Below are 25,698 nucleotides of genomic sequence, written 5' to 3'. Positions count from 1 at the left end.
CACGATTGGGGACAGACGGAGGTGTGAGGAGTGGTAAACTACAGTCTGAGGGTGAGGCATGGTGAGGGGTGCGGAGTGAAGTGTGGTGAGCTCCAGGGACGAGGCGAAGAGGAGCCACAGACAGACTGACAGACAGAGGGGTGAGGTGTGGTGAGCTACAGCCTGGTTGGTTCTCCTGAATAGGGGTGGGTTTCACTGCGTTGTCTTGATATTACTCTGATGTCTCCAGATAAATCCCCCACATTCATCTGGGAGAGATATCTTATTTAACAATGGGGCAGTCGGAGGAGGGGGTGCTTTTGGTGTGTGTGTGTGTGTGTATACGTGTGTGTATTCGTGTGTGTGTGTGTGTGTGTTGTGTGTCTGTGTGTGTGTGTGTGTGTGTGTGTGTGTGTGTGTGTGTGTGTGTGTGTGTGTGTGTGTGTGTGTGCTTAAATGCTTCCTCATTTCCTCTTGTCTTTAATATCCTCAAGTGATCAAGTTCCTCTCACTGTCTCTCGCTCTCTCTATCTCTAACTCTATCTCTCTCTCTCTTTCTCTCTCTCTCTCTCCCCCTTTTCTCTCTCTCTCTCTCTCTCTCTCTCTCTCTCTCTCTCTCTCTCTCTCTCTCTCTCTCTCGCTCTCTCTCTCTCTCTCTCTCTCTTGCTACCTTCCTCTTCATCATCATCTTAAGGAGAACATCTTCACCAACACCCCTCTCCCCTCTCCCCTCTGACCCCCCTCTCACCTCACCCCTCAAACGCCTCAAACCCTCTCCCCTGTACCCCTCCCCCCTCCCCCTCCCCGGACCACTGCATTGTGGTCTAAGAGCTCCCCCATCCGGGCTAAGAGCCTCCCTCGCCCGGCCTCCCCCCTCTCGTCGCTGCTCCGTTGTGCTGACATGTTGCGTTCTGTTATCCCCCTCCACCTCCTGTTCCCGGGGGTCAGAGCCCACTTCCACCGTTCTGTTTGATTACCTCGTCCCCCAGGACGGGGTCCGTGTCTGAGGCCTCCCCCCGGCCCTCTGTGTGTGAGTTAGCATGCCCCCCCTCCTGTCTACCCCTGGTCTGGCCCTGCCTGTCAGCCTGACCAGGGGGAGACAGGAGGGCTGATTGGTGGATGAACGGTAGTACCCTGAGGAACCGGGCACCAGGGGACTGGTGGGTTAGCGGTGTGGCCCCACCAGGCCCTAGGGGACTGGTGGTGGGCAGTCTGAACCATGGAGCCCCAACCTTACCCTCCAGACGACACTAGGTCTGATTTCCATCCAGATATCCGAGCTCATATAAAACCGATACCCAGCGGTTTCCGAGGTCGATGCTCTGCATAAGGATTGTTTTTCCTGCATGCAACTAAAGACGGCTGAAAGGACATTGGTCGATACTCGGACTAGGAACAGAAAGGGATTATTAATTATTTTTAACAAGTTTGTTCTTCCCAGCCGGACGAGCTGACAAATGTGCTGGAGATCTGCAACATCGTGTTCACCAGCATGTTCACCCTGGAGATGGTCCTGAAGCTCACCGCCTTCGGCTTCTTCGACTACCTCAGGAACCCCTACAACATCTTTGATGGCATCATTGTCATCATCAGGTGGGCATCGTCGTTTCTGACCCCCTGAGGGGAAAGAGCAGAGACCAGGGGAGACCAGAGACTAGAGGAGACCAGAGACCTGACGAGATGAGGCAGAGAGAGACCAGAGACCAGGGTAGACGAGGCAGAGAGAAACTAGAGGCCAAAGAGAGACCAGAGACCAAAGGGAGACCAGAGACCACAGCCGACGAGGCAGAGTGAGACTAGAGACCAAAGAGAGACTAGAGGCCAAAGAGAGACCAGAGAACACAGCAGACGAGGCAGAGAGAGACCAGAGACCAGAGGAGACGAGGCAGGGAGACTAGAGACCAGAGAGAGACTAGAGACCAGGGGAGACGAGGCAGAGAGAGACTAGAGACCAGAGAGAGACTAGAGACCAGGGGAGACGAGGCAGAGAGAGACTAGAGACCAGAGAGAGACCAGAGGCGACGAGCAAAGAGAGACCAGAGACCAGGGGAGACGAGCAGGAGGAGACCCATGCCCCAGACCGGAGAGGCTTCCCCTGGGCTCCAACGCCCAATCACTCTCTAACCCGCCTCAGTGTCTCACAAGAAGCTAGCCTTGAGATAATATATAGTATATAATATAAATTATGGATATATATTAATTTGTATCCTCAATTGCCCCCTGGGATAAATAAAGTTTTCTTGAATCTTGAATCTTGAATATGATAGAAACCTTTTTAATTGGTTAGTCCTTCTGTGACTTTTATGGCTCTCTGCATTAGCAAATGTCTTTCAGAAGGTTTGGGTTTGTATGTTAATCCTCGTCTCCGCTCCTCTCCTCTCCTGTTTGGCCCCCGGCCCCTCCTCCCCTCTCCTGATTGGCCCTGGCCCCTCCTCTCCTCTCCTGATTGGCCTGGCCCCCAGCGTGTGTGAGATCATCGGGCAGGCGGACGGCGGGCTCTCGGTGCTGCGGACCTTCCGTCTGCTGCGGGTAATCAAGCTGGTGCGCTTCATGCCGGCGCTGCGGCGCCAGCTGGTGGTCCTCATGAAGACCATGGACAACGTGGCCACCTTCTGCATGCTCCTCATGCTCTTCATCTTCATCTTCAGGTAGCCAGCGAGAGGTTGAATACTGAAGTAAGATAATTTCCAGTTGGTCCTGGAGAGAGCGGAGATGAACATGGAGTTAGGTTCATCTCCAGGTGGAGAGAGAGGAGATGAACTCAGAGTAGGGTTCATCTTCAGGTCGCCATGGAGGGAAAGGAACACGGTGGAGGAAAAATAAAAACAGACTTAAGTTAAGAGCTGCATGGCACATTTTCGTGTGTGTGAGTATGTGTGTTTGTGTGTGTGTGTGTGTGTGTGTGTGTGTGTGTGTGTGTGTGTGTGTGTGTGTGTGTGTGTGTGTGTGTGAGTGTGTTAGCATATGTGTGTGTTTGTGTGTGCGTCTACTTGTGCTTGTGTGCGTGTGTGGGTGCGTGTATGTGTGTGTACGTTTGCATAGATGTGTGTGGATGGTGTAGCATGGTACCGCTAGTGAAAGGAAAATGTTCATGTGTGTGTGCGAGTGCACGTCTGTGTGTGTGTGTGTGTGTGTGTGTGTGTATGTGTGAGCGTGTGTATGCATATGGAATCAGGTATGTATTCTGCAGCCTGTGCGTCCATGTGTGTCTATGTTTTTGCGTTGTATTGCTTCATTATTGACGGTATGTGCTGGCTGGAGGCAGGGTGTGGTTGTACTCCAGCTCTAAGTGTTGCTGTGGACAGCTCAGGGGAGGATAGGGCGGAGGAGATTAGAGGGTCCGCTCGGCCCGGGGGGGGGCAGCCGGGGACCAGTAACAGCATTAGCCTGGAAACCATTCAGTCCTTGTCTTGCTGTATTGTGTTAGACCCAACAATGGTCTCTCTATTATTATTTACCTCTGTACCCAAAATGTATCTGCGCCAAATTCTCTGTCCTCCTTCCGATTGTATTTCTAAGGTATAAATGAAGAGGGCGATTGCAGCAGTTTGCTGTAAGTTACAACTGCACTGTGCTGTGAAGTGGCTCTCAGACGGAAGGTTGTGAAAGTGTTTTGTGTAACATTAATATGCAGAGGGTGCAAACAAGCCTGAGACAGCATGGGCTGTAAGATTGAAGAGTTAAAACAAAACTATGTGGTTTGAGTTTATGGCTCACCCAACAACGGCCCTGTGATGTTATGTGTGTGCTGCAAATTAAGTGCTTGTAATTTCAGCAATTTAGGATAATCTACCCGTAAATGTAGCTGTGTGTGTGTGTGTGTGTGTGTGTGTGTGTGTGTGTGTGTGTGTGTGTGTGTGTGTGTGTGTGTGTGTGTGTGTGTGTGTGTGTGTGTGTGTGCCAAAAGGAGAAATGAAGAGAGAGAGAGAGAGAGAGAGAGAGAGAGAGAGAGAGAGAGAGAGAGAGAGAGAGAAAAAAATACACTGTGTGACTGTGTGCATGTGGCATGTGTATGTGTGTATATGTGTCTGTGTGCATGTCCACATGACTCTAAATGATTGGTGTGTGTCCGCGTGTGTGTGTGTGTGTGTGTGTGTGTGTGTGTGTGTGTGTGTGTGTGTGTGTGTGTGTGTGTGTGTGTGTGTGTGTGTGTGTGTGTGTGTGTGTGTGTGTGTGTGCCCCCTTCCTGGGTGGGACAGATGGCCTCAAAGTCGGAGCGCACGTAGCAGCCCAGCCCCTGCTAGCTGAACTAGGCTAACGTAGCATAGCCACGCTACAGACTGACGGCGCAGTGAAAGGACTCCATTATGGGCTCTGTACTGCAGTGATAAATGACCAGGACACCCCGAGCAATTGTGTGTGGAGAGACAGAGGAAAGAGTGCACACACATACATGGGCCTGTGTGTGTGTGTGTGTGTGTGTGTGTGTGTGTGTGTGTGTGTGTGTGTGTGTGTGTGTGTGTGTGTGTGTGTGTGTGTGTGTGTGTGTGTGTGTGTGCGTGTGTGTTCCACTCTCTCCTTAATTAGGTGCAGAGAGCAAACAATGCTGTGTTTTCAGACGGAGGTTCACTCATTCCCATTGAGAACGTAAGGCAACAAAGGAGAGGGAAACTGCCCACCTGATCTATGAGCTCCTCCGGTGTCTCTCAGACGGGGACTGTTACTCTGAGCCCTCAGTAGTCCCATTCTGGGTTTTTTTGGGATCCGGGGGGTCAGAGGTATTTAATGTGCTGAAGAGAGGCTGAACAAACGAGGGGGACCCAGATTAGGGAACAGATAAGTCACCATGTTTTAGATATTTGGAGACAATTAAACATTTCAATTACATATCAAGGAAAATAAAGGCATATCTAAGTATCTACACAAGTATGTAAGTATACAAACTAATACATGCCCAAATGTAAAACATGGAGTCCTCTTATTTTCCACTTCAAGATTGTGTTGATTGTTTTCCCTGAAACATCTTACCATAAATACTCTGCATTATCATCATAATGTAATGTTATGCATTACTATTATCATTATTATTATTATTATTATTATTAATATTATTATTATTATTATCATTTGTGACATGATAATCCACTTGTTTCATGGTTAATAAAATACTGGGTGGGCAATTTGTGGCTCAGGGGGTAGAGCGGGGTTGGCTGGTAACCGGAGAGGTTGCTGGTTCGATCCCCGGCTTCTCCCTGATCAAGTCATCTCACTCTGACAGCTCCCGACGAGCTGGCGGTCGCCCTGCATGGCTGACACCGCCGTCGGTGTGTGAATGTGTGCATGAATGGGTGAATGTTAGGCCATATGGTACAGCGCTTTGAGTGGCCAGTGGTTAGAAAAGCGCTGTATAAATACAGTACAGTCTGTTTACCCTGACTTGGTGAATTGTTAAGCTTTGGACAATGTCTTTATCAGGATGTTCTATTTGTACTAGTATCGTGGGGGTCGTAGGTAATTAACGAGCATCATTGAGTTGTATAAAATTGTACACATATTTATGTTAATTGTCCTCCACACATCTACTCCAGAGTGTGTGATCAGCGGGCGCTGCCTGGGCTTAATCCTCTGCTTCTGTGTTGCAGCATCCTGGGGATGCACATCTTCGGCTGTAAGTTCAGCCTGAAGACGGAGGCCGGCGACACCGTCCCCGACCGCAAGAACTTCGACTCACTGCTCTGGGCCATCGTCACCGTCTTCCAGGTCAGTCTCGTGTCTGATGGAAGACCACCTTGGTCTCTCTCTCTGTAGGAGGGCCCTCTGCCTCCCCAGAGGGAATGGAACCCCAAACCTTCTCAGGACCACGAGAGAATGATGCAGATGTTCAACCATATTGGTCATAGTAATACTGTCCTAAAGCCTGTGGTACCCAAATGTACCATCTGGGATTCATAAAGCACATTTTCTCTTATATTTGAAGCTTTACACGAATATCACACATTTCAAATGTATTTAATGTATGTGCATGTACATGTGTGTGCGCGTGCGTGTGTGTGTGTGTGTGTGTGTGTGTGTGTGTGTGTGTGTGTGTGTGTGTGTGTGTGTGTGTGTGTGTGTGTGTGTGTGTGTGTATGCGTGTGTGAGTCTATCTGTGTTTGTCTGCATGCGTGTGTGTGCCTGTGTGCTTGTGTGCATGCGTGTGTGTTTGTGCGTCCAGATCCTGACCCAAGAGGACTGGAACATGGTCCTTTATAACGGCATGGCGTCCACTTCCCCCTGCGCCGCTCTCTACTTCGTGGCGCTCATGACCTTCGGGAACTACGTCCTCTTCAACCTGCTGGTGGCCATCTTGGTGGAAGGCTTCCAAGCGGAGGTGAGGCCCCGCCCACAGCCCCGCCCACATTCTCTTCCCCTGTTGTCTTCATAACTCTGTAACTATGTGAAACATGGCAATCCGGAAATTCGTGAGATCATTATGGAAGTTTTGTATGATTTATTTTCATTATTGTATCACTAATATAGTTCATTAAAAAGGATATCAGTTTGATAATTGTCCAAAGCCACTGATTTTACTGAAGAGCTATTGTCTCGTCGCTCAGTGACTACCCGATGCTGAGGCCAGAGTGTATGAAGGTATATGGTTTATTGTTGTATTCCATCTCTAGGAGAAGGTTAGCATGTTAGCGCGTCTGCTTCACAGATGTATGACCCATGAGCGGACAAGAGGTTGTTTGTATTTACAACGCATCACGTTGAAGGACACAGTCAGCTGGTTAGATGATGATTGCAGCGGGGTTGAAAAGGAGACCTTGTCCGTCTGTCCTCTGCCTTTGAAAAAGGAACACTGAAAGTTTATCTTTTTCAGATTGAGTTTTCCTTTCTGATTTGCCACTCCCTCTCTGTGATTGCATTCACTCATAACGCCTCCTCCGGACTGGGAATCTATAATCACAGATTCATACAAAACCCAGATTCATGAAAACCCATGAAAATACGTACAGAGGAAAAGTGGGGAAGGAGTGGAGCCGACTGAATAAAGGAAAAAATGAAGTCAAGGGTAGAAATGGAGTTATTGCCATGACAACGGGAAACGGCCCAGCAAAAAGTTAATTAACGTCGGTCTCTGTCTGGGAGGGCGGGGTGTGGAGGCGATGGCATAGAGGAGGACCAGGACTTCAGGGATATGGAGAGAGGAGGTTCCCGGGAGGGGGGGGGCTTTCTGGGGGTAATAAGGGGAAGACGGTTATCTACTGACTGGCAGCCCCAATTGAGACCTGCTGGTGGCATTTTCACGCTCATTCACCCAATCATTTAGTCACACTTCTTGTTACTCTGTCTCTGTCTCTCTCTCTATCTCTCTCTCTCTCTCTCTCTCTCTCTCTCTCTCTCTCTCTCTCTCTCTCTCTGTCTCAGTCTTTATCCCTCTCTCTCTATCTCTCTGTCTCTCTCTGTAAGAACTTGAGGGAGGGAGGTAGAGGTTGTTAACTCTTGTGATGCTGCATAATGCCGCTAGGGGACATGGTAAAGGCCCTTTGTGTGTTCTGCGGCCTCAGTGAGGAAAAGGTTCAGAATCACTTCAGACTCAACCTAATGATTTTGTTAAATCCAAAATGAAAATGATAGAGGCAGATTCCTTATGATTAATCTTTAATTTACCTGGTTATGAGAGCCTTTTGAAATGAGTTCCCTCTGCTTGGCTTCTAGTCTTTTAGTCTCCTTTATGTTTCTGTCTGAATGAGAGCTTTGTTGTTCTGCTGTCAGGATGAGAGCTGCCTCAAGGAGAGGCTTAATCTCTACGGGCTCTCTTGGTTAAATAAAGGTTAAACGCATGAAATAAATAAATACCTACCTCACTCTCTCACTCTCTATCTCTCTCTCTCTCTCTCTCTCTCTCTCTCTCTCTCTCTCTCCTAGGGCGATGCCAACCGCTCCTACTCAGATGACGACAGGTCCTCCTGTAACTTTGAGGAGAACGACAAGAAAGACTTGCTCCGCCTGTCAGGTGAGGAACAAAGTAGCTGTCCTCTCGGGGCTTGGACACACACACACTGCAGACACACGCACACTCGCACACACACACCTGCAAACACACACGTTCACTCGAACACATACACGTTCATGCGCCCACGCAGACCCACATACACAAAGACACACACATACACAGACAGACACAGTCAGGAACTTAAACCCATCTGGGAGAAAAAGTTCCTAAAGTCTCCAATGTGAAGTGAATCCCTTGGGTTCATGCTTCTGAAGCATGCCTAAAGGGATGTTATTGGGTCATATATTAGGAGGCGTATAGCAGTAGCAAGCCTGCAGCATATTGATGAGGAGAACACGCTGTTAGATTAGCACCCTGCTGTCACCAGCTCAGCTTAACATCTGCTGCTCCTTTCAATGAAGTTTATTCCACAGCATTGAGCTCAGTGATCATCCACCCCCAGACCACACTACTGTCAACCACACTAGTGTCAACCACACTAGTGTCAACCACACTACTGTCAACCACACTATCATTAACACTACTATCAACCACACTATCATCCACCCCAAGACCACACTACTATCAACCACTCTACTGTCAACCACACTATTATCCACCCCCACACCACACTACTATCAACCAAACTACTGTCAACCACATTAATGTCAACCACACTACTGTCAACAACACTATCATCAACACGACTAACATCCACACTATCATCCACCCCCAGACCACACTACTATCAACCACACTACTGTCAACCACATTATCATCCACTCCCATACCACACTACTATCAACCACACTACTGTCAACCACACTATCATCCACCCCCAGACCACACTACTATCAACCACACTACTGTCAACCACATTATCATCCACTCCCATACCACACTACTATCAACCACACTACTGTCAACCACACTATCATCCACCCCCACACCACACTACTATCAACCACACTACTGTCAACCACACTACTGTCAACCAAACTATCATCCACCCCCACACCACGCTACTATCAACCACACTACTGTCAACCACATTACTGTCAACATCACTACTGTCAACCACACTGCTGTCAACCACACTACTGTCAACCACATTACTGTCAACCACACTAGTGTCAACCAAACTACTGTCAACCACACTACTGTCAACCACGTAACTATCAACCACACTACTATCAACCACACTATCATCCACACTACTATCATTCACACTATCATCCACCCCCACACCACACTACTGTCAACCACACTACTGTCAAATACACTTTCATCCAACCCCCCACTACAGTACTATCATCCACCCCCACACCACACTACTGTCAACCACACTATCATCCAAGCGCAAGTAGCTTTGTGGGCGGTTCTAGGTACACGTCGCTATTTTACCGGCGCAAAAATTACTCTTGCGCCCGGCGCAAATCTAAAAAGGGTTGGTATGAAGTAGCCTAATTACCCGGAGTTGTGGTTTGAGCGTAACGTGCAATAAACCAATGAGAGTGCCAGCTCCCATCCCCTTTAAGAGCCATGAGCGCATTTGAATCGGACGAGTTGATATTTTGACAGCGCGTCTGCAGTCTCCGATGAGACAGATGCACATGAATTTCAAACTTCAATGGCTCAGTTTATGGCCAAATAATATGGCCTAATTCATACATGGAATAAGGTTTTCTTCCACAACTTCAGAAATACTGAGTCCTCAAATAAATTTCGGCAAAGAAAACTTAACACACATATGATATGCGGTAACTGTGGTTATATTTAATGCTATACGCAATACATTATAAACATTGTTTCTTATCAGCAGTGGCGGCTGGTGAATTTTATTTTAGGGGGGGCTGAAAGTTTATAAACCAAAGCCCTGTAGGGGGGTCTGGGGGCATCCTCGAAGATTTAAGATTTTTTTGTGATTTTCCCATACAAATGAAACATTCTGGTGCATTCTGACAAAATAATAAAGACAAAATAGAAGATTTCCTTACAAAGACAAATGGAGCCGGGGAACTAAGTTTAAACTTAATTTATTTGCCTTGTAGAATTAAGCAAGATTAAAAGTGCAAATACATCAATAATAATTGGGAATTATACACAAGTTAACATTATCTCTCTGTCTCTATGTGAGTGAGAGTGAGTGAGTGAGTGAGAATATGATTCTTAAAGGGGTGAGTGTGTTACGGCCAATCTATTGTGTTGGTAACTTCACTCATAAATCTATCTACAGTCAAGTATGCATTTAGACAAATAGATAAAATATCAATATAATATGTGCAACCTTTTTTGTGTGGTTGTTCAAGACACACTGAAGGCATGATGCCACCATAGGTTTGCAGAGAATTACATACTATATGCACACTGAAGGCATGATGCCACCATAGGTTTGCAGAGAACTACATACAATATGCATACTGAAGGCATGTTGCCACCATAGGTTTGCAGAGAACTATTATACAATATGCACACTGAAGGCATGATGCCACCATAGGTTTGCAGAGAACTATATACAATATACACACTGAAGGCATGATGCCCCCATAGGTTTGCAGAGAACTACAAGCAATATGCACACTGAAGCTGCACAATTGATTCAGGATTCTCATAGATCAGAGACAATTCCGTCTTGAGCTTTGCCTTGTTCAGCGTGGGATATGCCATCACAGTGGCATTCAGAGCATCAGCAGGAAATTAATGGCAGTACCTTTCAAACATATTTCCTTGTACTAAGGTAGCACTCACAAGGTGGCCAGTGAAAGAGAACCTCACTTTGGTGTGAGCTAGGATCGTGTCGCAGACCTCTTCAGACAGCCTCTGCTTCACCTCTTCTGTCAAAGCCGTCCTTGGTCTGTCGGTTCCTGATGGCTCTTGCAGCTGGTCAGAGTCTCTGAATGCAAACAAACCAATAATGTGTTTGTAGTCTACGTGATGCACATGTTCACACTTTATCCAGTAAAAAGATGTCAGCATACCCACTTAAAATGGGCAGGAATGCATAATGTTAGTATTAAACACTGTTTTTTTAGCTATCCAGTCCACTGCTTTTTTATCTATTGTGTTGGTAACTCCACTCATAAATCTATACAGTCAAGCATGCATTTAGACAAATACGATCAACTATCAATATAATATGGGCAACCTTTTATGTGTGGTTGTTCAAGACACACTGAAGGCATGCTCAGTATACCCACTTAAATGGGCAGGGATGCATAATGTTAGTGTTAAACACTGTTTTTTTAGCTATCCATTGTGCCTCGCCTAACCAGGATGTCCAGCACAGAGTAAAGCATGCTAGATTACACCACTGGCAATATATTATAAAAAAACAAACAAATACAGTCTCCTTTCATGCATATGTTCTCATAACAAAGCTTTGCTTTGAGATGGATCAAATAATATAAATGTTATCTTACCTAATGGTCTGCACACTGCTTGTGAAGCTCTCGAGGGCCCCTTTGATGAAGACTGCATCAATGGCCTTCTTCTGGAGCTTCTGGTACAGAATGTCGACATGCGACCGCTTTTTTATTAATTTTGGTCTTGGAGGTCCTGATTGTTTTAATGCCAATTTATCTGAATTGGATCGTCGACTAAAATAAACTTCTTTCAGAGACGCAACGGAATTGCACACATCAGCAGCCATGTTGAAATTAGCAAGTTACTTGATCGAAGATATCCCTTCGCGCTCTTTGCCCAGTTACGTATGACGCAAGCACGTTAGGGCGAGTCCCAAATCCCCATTGAAAATGCATTGAAGGCTAATTTTCCGAAAAAAAAAGTTTTAACATGGCAGTCAACGGAGAATCCTTGGGCGATTTTCCACGTCAATGAATTCGCCCAGAGAGAGGCGGGTCCATTTGAAACGCGACGATTCTGACGATTCTGATTGGACAATGACAGGTAATATGTCTAGAACACTGAAAACTACTTTTGCTGCGATAGAATTTGTTAGAAAAAAAATCCTCATTCTCCCAGTTGGTAGTGTGTCGCCCAAATCGCCCCTATACACCATCCGCCCCTGCTTATCAGTATTGTATGCATTATCGTTATTGACTTGTGTTCCTAATATGCATGTGTCCCCCCGTTAATATACATTACCATGGACTGTATTATGCGTTACGTGTTTAGTTTGCGTGTGTTTAAACAGATGGACGCACACACGCGCATTATTTTACACATACACACACTTCATTCATTCTTTTTAACACTCACTCGCGGTAAAACAATGTTTTCTCACGATCAAATACTCATCAATCCTATGTGTTTGCTGTACGTTGTGTTTGCAGATGCATTGATTTAAAAGTACAACTTATTATCGCTGAATCAGCTGTTCTTTCCCAAATAATTTGCCAAGAATGTGTGGCTAGGTAGATGAGAGAAGCAAAGTGTATGCGCGAGGTGCACAAGAAACATTATGCATGCGCCCTTAAAATAGCATCTGAACAATGCGCCACTGACTTTAAACCAGGTATTTCCTGGTTTGTGGCGCAAGTGGTTTCTGAAACTGCAAAATAGCACCAGGGAACGTTTGCGCAAGAACACGCCGAACCGCCCCTTGAGGCGCAAGATCATACCCTAATTTACAGGCGCATGGCGCAGGAGGGAAAGGAACGCTCTGCGCCAGTTGCAAACTAGCAACGACACATGCGCCAGTGATTAAGTCAATTGCGCCGGATGCAAGACAGGGCCCTCTAACTGTCTCTCCCTGGGTTGCCCCCAGACCCTAAGATCTGCACCCTGACCCCCAACGGCCACCTGGACCTGCCCCTGGTCCCGGCGCTGTATCCCAGGGAAACCCTGTTCCCCGGGGAGACCCTGTACCCCGGGGAGACCCTGGCCTGGTTGGGGGCCCGCAAGACCAGCGTCATCTCACTGGGCCGCAGCGACCTGGAGCAGAGGGGACTGGTGAGAGGGGCGGGGCCACTGGGCAGGGGGGGAGTGAGGGGTACTGGGGAGGAGAGGGGAGCGGGGGACTGGGGGAGGAGAGGGGAGAGGGGGATCGGGGGAGGAGAGTGGTACTGGGGAGGAGAGGGGAGGGGGGGAGGAGAGGGGAGAAGGGGACTGGGGGAGGAGAGGTGAGAGGGGGATTGGGGAGGAGAGGGGAGAGGTGGATTGGGGAAGGAGATGGGAGATCACTGGTTTACCGTCACGGTTCAGATGGAGTAATGCTAAAGGTCATGAAGCGTGTGTGTGTGCATTGATAGGTGTTACAATCTTACCACTGTCAAGTTAATCCAGTCACACCTCTCTGCCTCTCTCTCAGGCCCCGTCCACACGAAGCCGATTTCATGGCGAAACCGCAAAGGTCTTGTACGGTTCGGCCTTCCGTCCACACGAAGCCGGCGAATCCGCTGACCGAAACCGCAAACTTCTGAAACCACCCTCGGAGGTGGTTTCAAATCTACCCGGTTTCGTTTTGGATTCGTGTGGATGCCTGAAACCGACTGAAACCGTAAACCATGACGTCATCGCCCCACCCCTCGACCCTCTAGCCAATGACTGTTAAGCCCGCGGAGTCTCAGAACTCACAACAACAAGGGTTTCTGTAGCAGAAGCAGCGCCCCTTATGGGCCTGGAATGTGTACTACAGCGTTTCTACAGATCTACCCGGTTTCGCTTGGCTTCGTCTTTACGGAGATACTGCGAAACCGGATAGATCGAAACCGTAACGGTTTCGCCTGTTTCGGCTTCGTGTGGACGGGGCGTCAATGTATCCTTTTTTGTCTTTTTTTTATTATGATTATTATGATATGTGTCTGTCTTTCTCTCTGGCTCCCTCCCTCCCTCTCCTTCCCTCTCCTTCCCTCCCCCTCTCTTCCCTCTCCCCCTCTCTCTCTCTCTGGCTCCCTCCCTCTCCTTCTCCCTCCCTCTCTCTCTCTCCCCCCTTTCCCTCTCTCTCTCTCCCCCCTTTCCCTCTCTCCCTCTCCTTTTCTCTCTCTCTCTCTCCCCCTCTCTCCCTCTCTCTCTCTCTCTCTCTCTCTCTCTCTCTCTCTCTCTCTCTCTCTCTCTCTCTCTCTCTCTCTCTCTCTCTCTCCTTCTCTCCCTCTCCTCTCCCCTCTCTCACTCCCCCTCTCTCTCCCCCTCTCCCTCTCTATCTCCCAGTATCTCGACCGGGGGTACCACCACCCCCACCACTGGGGTCGGTCCCTGGAGCCCCGCCTCCAGGCACTGTGGGCGCGACGCTCCAGCTGGAACACCTACTCCCCCTCCCCCCCCCCCTCCCCAACCTCCTCCCCCGCCCCCTCCTCCACTGAGCCCCGCCCCCTCTACGGCCACGCCCAGGGGCGGGGCAGCCTCCGTGTGAGGGGCCCGCGCGCCGCCTCCTCCCCCCACCACTACCACCACCACCACCCCCACTGGGGGCCCCGGGACGAGGAGTCGCTCCTCCTGCAGTTCGGCCCTCCCCCCTCCTCCCCCCGCCCCCTCCACCTCCCCCCCCTGCTCCTCCCGGGACACTTCGTGCCGCGGCGGGACCGCCGGGCCCTCTCCCTGGAGCTCCCCCACCTCCTGCAGCTCCCCACCCCGCCTGGCCTCCCTCCCCTTCCCCTCCGGTCCCCCCCCCTCCCGCTCCTCCCCCCCGGCCCGCTCCACGCCCAGCCCCGCAAGAAGAGCTGCACCGGGGGGCTGCTGATCGGGGGCGGGGCCGGGGGCGGGGCCCTGGCCTCCGACCACCAGGACTGTAACGGGAAGACCCCCCTCGCCCAGCTCCTCCAGCCCCCCCCCCTGAGGCCGGCCGGGGGGGGCGGGGCCTCCTCCTCCACCCAGCTGATGGCGGAGGTCTTCCCTCAGGTCAACACACGCAGGAAGGACCAGGAGGACCTGGACGACGAGACGGACTACGTGAGGAGAGAGAGAGAGGGGAGAGGGGGAGGGAGAGGGGGGAGAGGTGGGAGAGAGGGGGGGGGGGGGGGGAGAGAGAGAGACCGAGACAGAGAGTTGGGAAGAGGGGGGAAGGGAGTGAGAGAGAGAGAGGGGGAGAGAGAGAGAGAGAGAGAGAGAGAGAGAGAGGGGGGGGGGGGGGGGGGGGGGGGGGGAGGGGGGGAGAGGGGGAGGGAGGGAGAGAGAAAGGGAAGGGGGGAGAGATAGAGGGAAGAGGGGAGAGAGAGGGAGAGGGGGGGAGAGAGAGAATGAAGGAGAATGAAGGAGAATGTTAATTAGTTAAGTTGTTAAGAATACTTTCGGATTCCATAGTGTGCTGTCAGATTATGTACAGACTCGATCAATTAGGAAGATCTACTCAGAAAAATACCAAAGACGTTCAGCATAAGGTGACAGGCTTTGGATCAAAGTGTCCAAACAGAGCAGAAGTGTCTTTACCAGAGCTCACTGACCTCCACCCTGGTTAACGTGGTGGTCCTCCAGGCTGCAGAGCTGAGTGTGGGCAGGCTGCAGCAGGGGAGCATAGTAAACTGTAGGGAGGAAACATGATTAATGATAGAGGATGTAGAGGTTGGGGGGGGGGGACAGATGTCTGCTCCAACAGACCGGGCCCCCACTGGAGGGACCGTGTTTACACTCAGACCGGAGAGCAGAGGAATACTCTGGTAATATTCTACTCGGGAGTCGCTCAGCGGACACTCATTAAGGAACAGGTAGGGTTAGACAGTACAGAGACAGGTCATTAAGGAGCAGGTAGGGTTAGACCATGGTTTCTCAACGGGGCCTGGGGGGCGTTCGTACAACCTAGGGGGGCGCTGGGAACGTGATTCGATTTTTGGGGGGGGATTATAAACTTTTTCTTTTATTATAATTTTTTTTTTTTTGTAAAAAAATAGGCTACCTGAAATAAATAGCCTATTTTCATTTATTGGTTTCTAACCCCTCTACCATCTCAGCTACTTTTTACTGTCTATGCGCAGTGGAACATAGATAATACAGCGCGGTATCGTCATGATCTCTATAGTAACTCTGATAAACATAACCCAAGTTTGCGGGTTAACAGTTCAATAACCAACACAACACAATCAAACATGACCGATAGCAAGAAAAAAATATCAAATTTTGTTTCATAGCCCGTTTTCCTCCTTCCTCTTGTTCAGTTCCAGCTGCTCTGAGCATAGTCTCCACGAAAAAGCCGCTGCATTTCAAATACAAAATATATAGGCCTTATTAGGCCTCTGCATGCGATCTGTTTTCGTGGAGTCCGCGTTGCCCGGGCCGCGGTGCCCGTGGTTCCCGGGCCATTCATTCATTCGTTCACGGGGCATGGCGGGAGTCGTGGAAGACGTCGCGGTGCCCAAGGTCAAGGTGCCCGGGCCGCAGGGTGCCGCGGCACGACGGGAGACGTGGCAGCCGGGAGTCACGGGAGTGCCCGCACTGAATGAATGTTCAATCCAACCTTTTCTTCCTCAACTCTTCTCTCTCTCTCTCTCTCTCTCTCTCTCTCTCTCTCTCTCTCTCTCTCTGGAAGTTTAATTGCATTTCATGAATATTCATTAATATTTTTGCACCAAAACCGACTCAGAGGGCATTCATTGCAATTAGTGACCAACGTAAAATCAATGAAAAACGATGCACTGACAACTTTAAGCAATATAACACGAGTGTGAGTGGGGTTGTTAGTTTATTTTAATTTTTTTATTGGGGGGGGGGGGGGGGGGGGGGCAGAGGATCAGGGTAAGGTCAGGGGGGCGTTTGCTCAAAAAAAGTTGAGAACCACTGGGTTAGACTGTAAAGAGACAAGTCATTAAGGAGCAGGTAGGGTTAGACAGTACAGACAGGTCATTAAGGAGCAGGTAGGGTTTAGACAATACAGAGACAGGTCATTAAGGCGCAGGGAGGGGTTAGACAGTACAGAGAGGTCATTAAGGAGCAGGTAGGGGTTAGACAGTACAGAGACAGGTCATTAAGGAGCAGGTAGGGGTTAGACAGTACAGAGAAATGTCATTTAGGAGCAGGTAGGGTTAGACAGTACAGAGACAGGTCATTACGGAGCAGGTAAGGTTAGACAGTACAGATACATTTCATTAAGGAGCAGGTAGGGGTTAGACAGTACAGAGACAGGTCATTAAGGAGCAGGTAGGGGTTAGACAGTACAGAGACAGGTCATTAAGGAGCAGGTAGGGGTTTGACAGTACAGATATATGTCAATAAGGATCAGGTAGGGGTTATATTATCAAATGTAAATGTACATATTGTATACGATTGGGCGTGCCTTAATATTTGATTCATGGATAACTAAAAACCTTCCTCTTGCTGTGTGTGTGTGTGTGTGTGTGTGTGTGTGTGTGTGTGTGTGTGTGTGTGTGTGTGTGTGTGTGTGTGTGTGTGCGTGCGTGTGTGTCCCTGGTCCAGAGTCTGTGTTTCCGGGTGCAGAAGATGCTGGAGGTCTACAGACCGGACTGGTGTGAGACCAGAGAGGAGTGGTCCGTCTTCCTCTTCTCCCCGGAGAATAAGTTAGTCTCACACACTCGTTGGCTCCGCCCTCTTGTTAGAGGTCACCTGATTTGCTCCCACATGTTGGTTCCCGTTGTGACGTCGAGACATTGCCAAACATCCATCTGCCAATATTCAGATTATGGATACTACTTTTTCTGACTTATTGACACAATGCATTCAACGGCATTGGGCGGTCCGTCAGTAGGGGAAGATGTCCTGTGGGGGAGGGGGGGGGGTGTAGGGGTATGGTCCTCAGGGTTGTGGGGGGGGTCGTGTAAGTCCGTCAGTAGGGGTAGGTGTCCTGTGTATGGGGGGCGGGTGTAGGTCCGTCAGTAGGGTTGCTGCTAGCTTGTTATTAGCATTTTAGCTTGTGATCTAGGCTAGGAGGCCCACTGCTAGCTTGTTGTTAGCATGTTAGCTTTCATCTTTGCTAGGAGGCCTGCTGCTAGCTTTTTGTTAGCATGTTAGCATGTTAGCTTTTATCTAGGCTAGGAGGCCTGATGTTGTCCCTCCTCTGCTACACGCCCGCTGGCAGCCATTAAAGCCCCTGACAGAAACCTCTTTATTCAGGAAAGTCTGCTGTCTATCATTAATACACTGATGATCATAATTCTATCATTATGAGACGCCCTCAGGATGATCATCACTGTCTGCTGGGGGGACGCAGAGTGGTTGCCAGCTCCGGCCCCCTGCACCTTGACAGGGGAGACGGGTTGCCAGGTTTACACAGGGAGGAGCTGCTGGATTAAAGCATCGATTGTAACCTTCATTTATTCATGGTTTATTTATTCATGGTTTATTTATTCATGGTTTATTTATCATGGTTTATTTATTTGATAGGGACAGATACAGTGTATGTAGACAAACTGACAGCTATCCAACCAACAGCTATCCAATGCAGTATCATGGTGCTAATTGCTCAAAACTTTGGAGTTGAATGTAAAAACCGTCCAGAAAGAGTCTGTGCAAAGTGGTAAGCTTGAGGATCTGAATAAATGACTTTGGGGTTAAATCAACACCCCTTGTTCGATGATTTGACAAGACGTATTCTCCAGTGGCCAGCGTTCCTCCCAGGTTTAAACCCATACAGACACCGGCCCCAGCGACATGATTGGTCGAAATACATTGTTAGCCAGGAAGGAACATGACCAGTTTCAGGGGAGAGGAGTCACCAGTGTTAGTGTGATGTTGGCAGCCAGTTCTAGGATGTACATGTTCAGGGTCAGCTACTCATTAGTTTGGCTCTTTTTACAAAAGCCTTTTCATCAAAGTCGTTGTTCACTCATTTGTTCAACCTCAATACAGGATTGGAGGAGGAATTGATGGAGTGAACATCGCCCCCGTCACCGTAAACCGCTCCTAATCACTGCTGCTGCCTCGCTCTGTATCTGCAGATCACAGATAATAGAACTACAGCTATACGTTCTCTTCTCTGGTTCTCCTCATCCTCATCTCCTCCTCTCCTCTTCTTCCACCTCCCCCATCCCCCCGTCTCCTATCCTCCTCCCACCCTGTCTCCCCCCCTGTCTCCCCTGTCCCTCCCCCCTGTCTCCCCCCTCCCCAGGTTCAGACAGCTCTGTCAGGCCATCATCGCCCACAAGCTCTTCGACTACATCGTCCTGGCCTTCATCTTCTCCAACTGCATCACCGTCGCTCTGGAGCGGCCAAAGATCCTGCAGGGCAGCCTGGTGAGGCCGCGCGTGTGTGTGTGTGTGTGGGGGGGGGGTTTGTCCTGTCCTGTCTGTCTGTCTGTCTGTCTGTCTGTCTGACTGTCTGTCTGTCTGTCTGTCTGTCTGTCTGTGTGTGTGTGTGTGTGTGTGTGTGTGTGTGTGTGTGTGTGTGTGTGTGTGTGTGTGTGTGTGTGTGTGTGTGTGTGTGTGTATATGTGTGTGTCTGTGCGTGAGTGCGTCCCCTCACTACAACAACACTAACTGCTAAAGCAGAGAGCCCTGTGTCGTCTCAACATGATGCAACATGTGGTGCATTCAGGAGGTTCTCCTGAATGGACCTCTGTCCACAACCTTCTTCACCTCCTCTTCCTCGTTTCTCTCTGTTGGTCTCATTTTGTTCCTCTTCCTCCCTCTCATTCAGGAGCGAGTCTTCCTCACCATCTCCAACTACATCTTCACTGCCATCTTCGTGAGCGAGATGACCCTCAAGGTAACCCTTCAACCCTCCGACAAACGCACACACTTCAGATTCAGATTCAGATTCAGCTTTATTGGCCAGGTTTGCGAACAAACGAGGAATTTGACTTCGTTCCCTTAGCTCACTATGTACAACACTTAACCTACACAACACACAACATTAACCTATTGTTAATATCTAAAAAAGAGAAAAACACAAAACAGAAAACAGTACAAAAAAATAAATAAATATAAATAAACGGTTAAGTATACAGAATAACAATACAATACAATAAATAACAATAATTATAATAATATAATAAAATAGAGGGTGGGGGCTAAATCTGAGCGTTCAACAGAGAGACTGCTTGGGGAAAGAAGCTGACTTTGTGTCGGCTGGTTTTGGCCTGTATCGCCTGCCCGAGGGAAGGAGGTTGAACATTTTGTGACCAGGATGTGAGGGATCTAGGGCGATTCTTGTTGCCCTTTTCCTGACCCTGGACTGGTACAGGTCCTCAATGGTGGGAAGGTCAGCTGCAATGATCTTCTCCGCAGCCCGTATTGTCCTTTGCAGTCTGGCCCTGTCCCGTTTGGTGGCTGACCCAAACCAGACAGTGATCGAGGTGCAGATGACAGACTGGATGATGGCTGAGTAGAAGGTGGTCAGCAGCTCTTTAGTCAGATTAAACTTAAAGTTTTTCGCAGGAATTAAAGTTGTCGCAGGAAGTATAACCTCTGCTGGGCCTTTTTCTGGACAGAGTAAATGTGGGGACACCATTTTAGGTCCTGTGAAATGGTTGTACCTAGGAACCTAAAGGAATCGACAGTGGACACTGTGTCGTTCTGGATGGTGAGGGGGGGGAGTGGGGGGGGACTTCTCCGAAAGTCCACTGTCATCTCCACAGTCTTGTTGTGGTTTAACACCAGGTGGTGCTGACTGCACCATTGGACCAGCTGTTCCACCTCCTGTCTGTAAGCAGACTCATCACCATCCTGGATCAAACCAATGATGGTGGTGTCATCTGCAAACTTCAGGAATTTTACGGACGGGTTCTTTGAGGTGCAGTCATTGGTGTAGATGGAGAAGAGCAGCGGGGAGAGGACACACCCCTATGGGGCGCCAGTGCTGATGGACCGGGTTTTGGAAGAGATGCTCCCCAGTCTGACATGCTGCTGCCTGTCAATCAGGAAGCTGATGATCCACAGACAGGTGGTGACAGGCACTTCAAACTGGGTGAGCTTCTGATTAAGGATTTCAGGGACGATGGTGTTGAACGCCGAGCTGAAGTCCACAAACAGGATCCTGGCATACGTCCCTGGGTAGTCGAGGTGGTGCAGTATGTAGTGCAGTCCCATGTTGACAGCATCATCCGCCGACCTGTTTGCCCTGTAGGCAAACTGCAGGGGGTCCAGCAGGGGACCTATAATGTCCTTCAGGTGGCTCAACACCAGTCTCTCAAAGGATTTCATGACCACAGACGTCAGGGCGACAGGCCTGTAGTCATTTAGTCCTGTGATGGAGGTTTTTTTGGGGACTGGGATGATGGAGGAGCATTTAAAGCAGGAGGGCACTTCACACAGCTCCAGGGACCAGTTAAAGATCCGCGTGAAGATTGGCGCCAGCTGTTCAGCACAGACTTGCAGACAAGAGGGGGACACACCATCAGGTCCTGGAGCCTTCTTGATCTTCTGCTTCTGAAAGAGCCGGCACACATCCTTCTCGCAGATAGTTAGTGCAGGTGGGGGGAGGGGGATGGGTGATGAGGGAAAACCTTTTGTGCGTGAGGGGTGTGACAAAGGGTGCTCTTCAAACCTGCAGTAAAAGTCATTCAGGTCGTCTGCCAGTCTGGGATTTCCTGCAGGGTGGGGGGATGGTCTCTTGTAGTTTGTAATTTGTTGCAGGCCTTTCCAAACTGATGCAGGGTCATTCGCGGAGAGGCTATATCTTAGTTTCTCACTGTAGCTTATTTTGGCACGCACATGCAAGCACACACACACGCACGCACACACACACACACACACACACACACACCTCCTACCTTTTATTTTGTTGTATCCTCACAGTCTGCTTCTGTGTTCTCATGGTGTCATGTTGGTTTAGGATAGGATAGGATAGGATAGGATATATTTATTTGTCATTGCACAGAGGTACAACGAAATTCAGTGCACTCACGTACTGGTCTCATTTAAACCCTTGTCTGAGTGTTTATAATAATAACTAGAACTGCAAGCAGTTATGCAGGGGTCCAAGAAGTGTGCATTTCGCCGGCACAACGCGACAAGAAATGTGCGTTTCGCCGGCACAACGCGAAGCATGTGTTTAAAACGCTACCCTAAACCTGTGGATACAAAGGATTTGACTGTGGTAGGAGTAGCGAGAAGTCAGTGTAGCGTTTTCGCGGCGAAATTCTGTAGAAGATATACAATTCCCTCATTTATTGCGCCCCGTAATGGCGGAATCTTCCGAATTTTTTAACGGACGACATTAAGGTTGGCACCAACATGTGTGTAAAATTTGGACTCGATCCGATGTCTAATTTTGTTTTTTTTTGGATTTTTGTTATTCCAGGTCTAATTTAGCTCATAAACCAATATTCAAAACGCTACCGTTTCGTCATCGAAGGTCGGATCAAAAAAGTGTTTAATGCATTATTTTTGTGTGCGTCTGAAGATGTCGTGTGCAAAGTTTGGTGTTGATTGAACAATAAATGTGTGAGGAGTAGCGAAAATATTATAGACGCAAATGGGCGTGGCCTAGGCCAAAAGATGCAGCAGACTCCAGTGAATATGTGGGTACAAGTTTTTGACTGTGGGAGGTTCGGTGTGGGAGTTATAGCCCCAAACGCGTATTCGTTAGTATAGCGCCACCTAGTGGCCGGCGTGTCTGGATTTTGTCGTCTGCTTAGTCCGAACAGATCTGGATCTAGTCATGCAATTTGCGTGTCGGCACCATTTACGGTTTGGGCTGTGGTACCACTTTTAGGGAGGTAAGAATAATAGGAATAATCCTTACAAAAACAATAGGGATCCAACCTGTTGGCTTGGACCCCTAATAATAATAATACATTTAATTTAGAGGCGCCTTTCAAGACACCCAAGGTCACCTTACAGAGCATATAGTCATCATAAATCGTTTAATAAAAAACAAGAACACAAGGTGGGTGTGTTTATAGCACTGTTCTCAGGAGCCCTGAGCTACATCGTGGCCTGTCCCCCGTTTTATTGCCGAGGATCAATTAAGCTCCGTTAGTAATTAAGGGCTGAAACCAGTCCCGGGTAGAGCTCCTCCTTGCCGTGTCTCCACCTCTCCTGTCATCCTACTGTCTGCTAGACTGCACAGGCTGTCAAGCAAACAATCCCTCCCTCCCCTCTCCTTCCCTCCCCTCCCCCCGCTCCCTCCCTGCCTCCCCACCCATCTCCCTCCCTCCCACTTTACTCGGTCTGTGGATTGTCCACTGAGGGTTTTGGCACAAGCGGACCATCAATTATGCACCGCAGCAATTAATTATTAACCAATCGCAGGCAGCCAGGAAGCCCAGACTTGCCTCCTCTGTGTCTGGGCTGGAGTGTGTGTGTGTGTGTGTGTGTGTGTGTGTGTGTGTGTGTGTGTGTGTGGGTGTGGGTGTGGGTGTGTGTTTGTCTGTGTGTGTGAGTGTGTGTGTGTGTGTGTGTGTGTCTGTTTGTGGGTATGCGTCTGTGTCTGGGATTGTGTGTGTGTGTGTGTGTGTGTGTGTGTGTGTGTGTGTGTGTGTGTGTGTGTGTGTGTGTGTGTGTGTGTGTGTGTGTGTGTGTGTGTGTGTGGTGTGTGTGTGTGTGTGTGTGAATGTGTGTGTGTTTGAGTGTGTGTGTAATCGGGGGCTGGTATGCCTCAGTAAACTATTAATCACTCCCTGGCATCCTAAAGCTTCTGCCCAGGTGCGTGATGGGAGCCCGATGGGAGAGCCAATCAGAATACAGTGTCCCCATCACACTCTGGGTTACGGTGTGTGAGCGTTCATGAGGCGGTTCAGAGATCATAACGTGCTCACCATCACTGGCTGAGCCCAAACACAGAGACAGGAAACCAGCAGGAGAGGCGGATCTCCTCACTGGGGGGAGCGCTTGGAGAGGGGGGTTGGATGGGGTGGTGTCGAGCAGTGGAGGGGGGAGGAAGGGGTGGTGGAAGGGGGGTGGAGGAGGGGGTGGTGGGAGGGGGTGGGTGTCCAGATGGGGCTGTGTAGGGTTGAGGAGGGTGGAGGTGTGTAGGGTGGAGGAGGGGGAGGTGTGTAGGGTGGAGGAGGGGGAGGTGTGGAGGGTGGAGCTGGAGATGTTTAGGGTGGAGGAGGTTGAGGAGGGGGGTTGTGGTTAGGGCTAGGGTCTACCTCCTGATGATTACTATTCCTCAGACCGTGAGTGTAAGGAACAGATCATCAGAGTAGCGACTGGATGTGAGGGGACTCTAAATGATCCAACTTGACCCCAGACCAGAGGAGTCTGCTGAAGGCCTCCTGAACTCCTAACCAATCAGCATCCGTCGTTAAGACGAGAGGCCCTGATAGGTCAGCGCTGTGACAACCTCAATGTCTGACGGTTCATCACGACTCGTTGGGTCAGGGGAAGGAATTCACTAAGAGGGTTTAGAAGGAATGTGGAGACAGACACGTCTTATTTTTAACTTCCATTCCATCAAATCAACGATAATATCTTATATATATGTATATATATTAGTGGTGGGCCGTTATCGGCGTTAACGGCTGCGTTAACGCGAAACTTTTATCGCGCGATCAAAAAAATATCGCCGTTAATCTATTTTCAAACACTTCCTTTTTCGGACCCATCACGTGACTGAACTAACCAATCAGAAGCTAGTATTTAGACTGAGGTAAACGTGAGGGAATCAGAGAGGCAGATTCAACAGAATATCCTTACTGTGTTAAATATGTAAACATGTAAATATGTAATAATTGTGTAACATAAATATGTAAATGATTAACTGATTTTAAGTACATTTATAGCAAATTAACTCCAATATAAATTATATTAATTTATTCTACAACTTTCAAATATTTAACTTCTAAACCTTACATTAGTATGGATTATTACACGGCTCTTCTCAATGCTGTAGACTGTTCCATTCACTTGCATGGGCCTTCCCAACGTTCAGCTGTTTATGCTCCGTTCACTTGCATGGGCACTTAATTTATCAATTATATTTGATAAATCACCATTGCCCAGTATAATTGACCGCTGTCAAGGTAAACTAACGGATTTTTTGCCGTTTGCCATTTTAATCTAGATTAATCTAGATTATTTTTGGAATTAATCTAGATTTAAAAAAATAATCTATGCCCACCACTAATATATATATATGTGTAATAAAATATAGATAGTTCATCTCATATTCTTACTGCAGGGATTCCCACCTCCTCAACACCTTTAATACGGAGTAACGAGCAGACCATTTGATCCAGAGCAAAGTCCAGTAGGGTATGGGCCTGCAGGTTAAATATCTAACATCAGGCAGCACATCCGCGTGTGTTAAGGCCGAGGCGTCTGACCCAGGGAGCCTACAGCTAGACCGACCTGGGTCAGACGCCGCGTGTGCTAAGGGCGAGGCGTCTGACAGAGGGAATCTACAGGTAGACCGAAGACACGGCGGCCATCAAACCCAATACCTCTCCAAAGGGAGTCGATCACCATCACCTCAGCTCTATATCCAACCCTCAAAACTAGATATTTTCTCCAGAACCATGTCAATATTTGATATGCTGTGTCTCTGTCTGTTTCTGTCCGTCATTGTGTCTGTCTGTGTGTGTCTCTTTGTGCGTGTGTGTGTGTTGTGTGTGTGTGTGTGTGTGTGTGTGTGTGTGTGTGTGTGTGTGTGTGTGTGTGTGTGTGTGTGTGTGTGTGTGTGTGTGTGTGTGTGTGTGTGTGTGTGTGTGTGTGTGTATATATGTGTGTGTTTCAGGTGGTCTCCATGGGCTTCTACCTGGGGGAACAGACCTATCTGAGGAGCAGCTGGAACGTCCTGGATGGCTTCCTGGTGTTCGTGTCCCTGATTGACATCGTGGTGTCCATGGCAGGCGGGGCGAAGATCCTGGGCGTGCTCAGAGTGCTCCGGCTGCTGCGGACACTGCGCCCCCTCAGGTGTGGAGGAAGAATTGCACCTCATTTACAACTGTATTTACATACGTAACTCTCGTTCTATTTCATTCTTACTGACTGCCAGAGGCAGTGCTTAACACTGGATGACTTTTACCAATCCTGTACCCACCTTTTAGGAAGGGCCTGAGGGTTCCTGCAAAACAGCTG

The 25,698-nt window shown here is 48.8% G+C and overlaps 1 protein-coding gene across 1 annotated transcript in view; it reads left to right on the top strand.

Annotated features, from left to right (window-relative positions):
* Positions 1–25,698, top strand: part of LOC130402081 (voltage-dependent T-type calcium channel subunit alpha-1I-like) — a 281,069-nt gene that overhangs the window by 210,412 nt on the left and 44,959 nt on the right. Inside the window, exons 10-22 of the mRNA XM_056606183.1 lie at positions 1,421–1,572; positions 2,442–2,627; positions 5,562–5,679; positions 6,134–6,289; positions 7,831–7,918; positions 12,624–12,808; positions 14,006–14,068; positions 14,186–14,609; positions 14,664–14,743; positions 17,198–17,298; positions 18,846–18,969; positions 19,373–19,441; positions 25,355–25,533. Coding sequence (XP_056462158.1) covers positions 1,421–1,572; positions 2,442–2,627; positions 5,562–5,679; positions 6,134–6,289; positions 7,831–7,918; positions 12,624–12,808; positions 14,006–14,068; positions 14,186–14,609; positions 14,664–14,743; positions 17,198–17,298; positions 18,846–18,969; positions 19,373–19,441; positions 25,355–25,533 — 1,925 coding nt within the window. The remainder of the gene's footprint in view (positions 1–1,420; positions 1,573–2,441; positions 2,628–5,561; positions 5,680–6,133; positions 6,290–7,830; positions 7,919–12,623; positions 12,809–14,005; positions 14,069–14,185; positions 14,610–14,663; positions 14,744–17,197; positions 17,299–18,845; positions 18,970–19,372; positions 19,442–25,354; positions 25,534–25,698) is intronic.

The sequence above is a fragment of the Gadus chalcogrammus genome, chromosome 2, assembly GCF_026213295.1.
Source record: "Gadus chalcogrammus isolate NIFS_2021 chromosome 2, NIFS_Gcha_1.0, whole genome shotgun sequence".
Taxonomy (NCBI): Eukaryota; Metazoa; Chordata; class Actinopteri; order Gadiformes; family Gadidae; genus Gadus; species Gadus chalcogrammus.
This window is presented reverse-complemented; position numbering and strand designations above follow the sequence as displayed.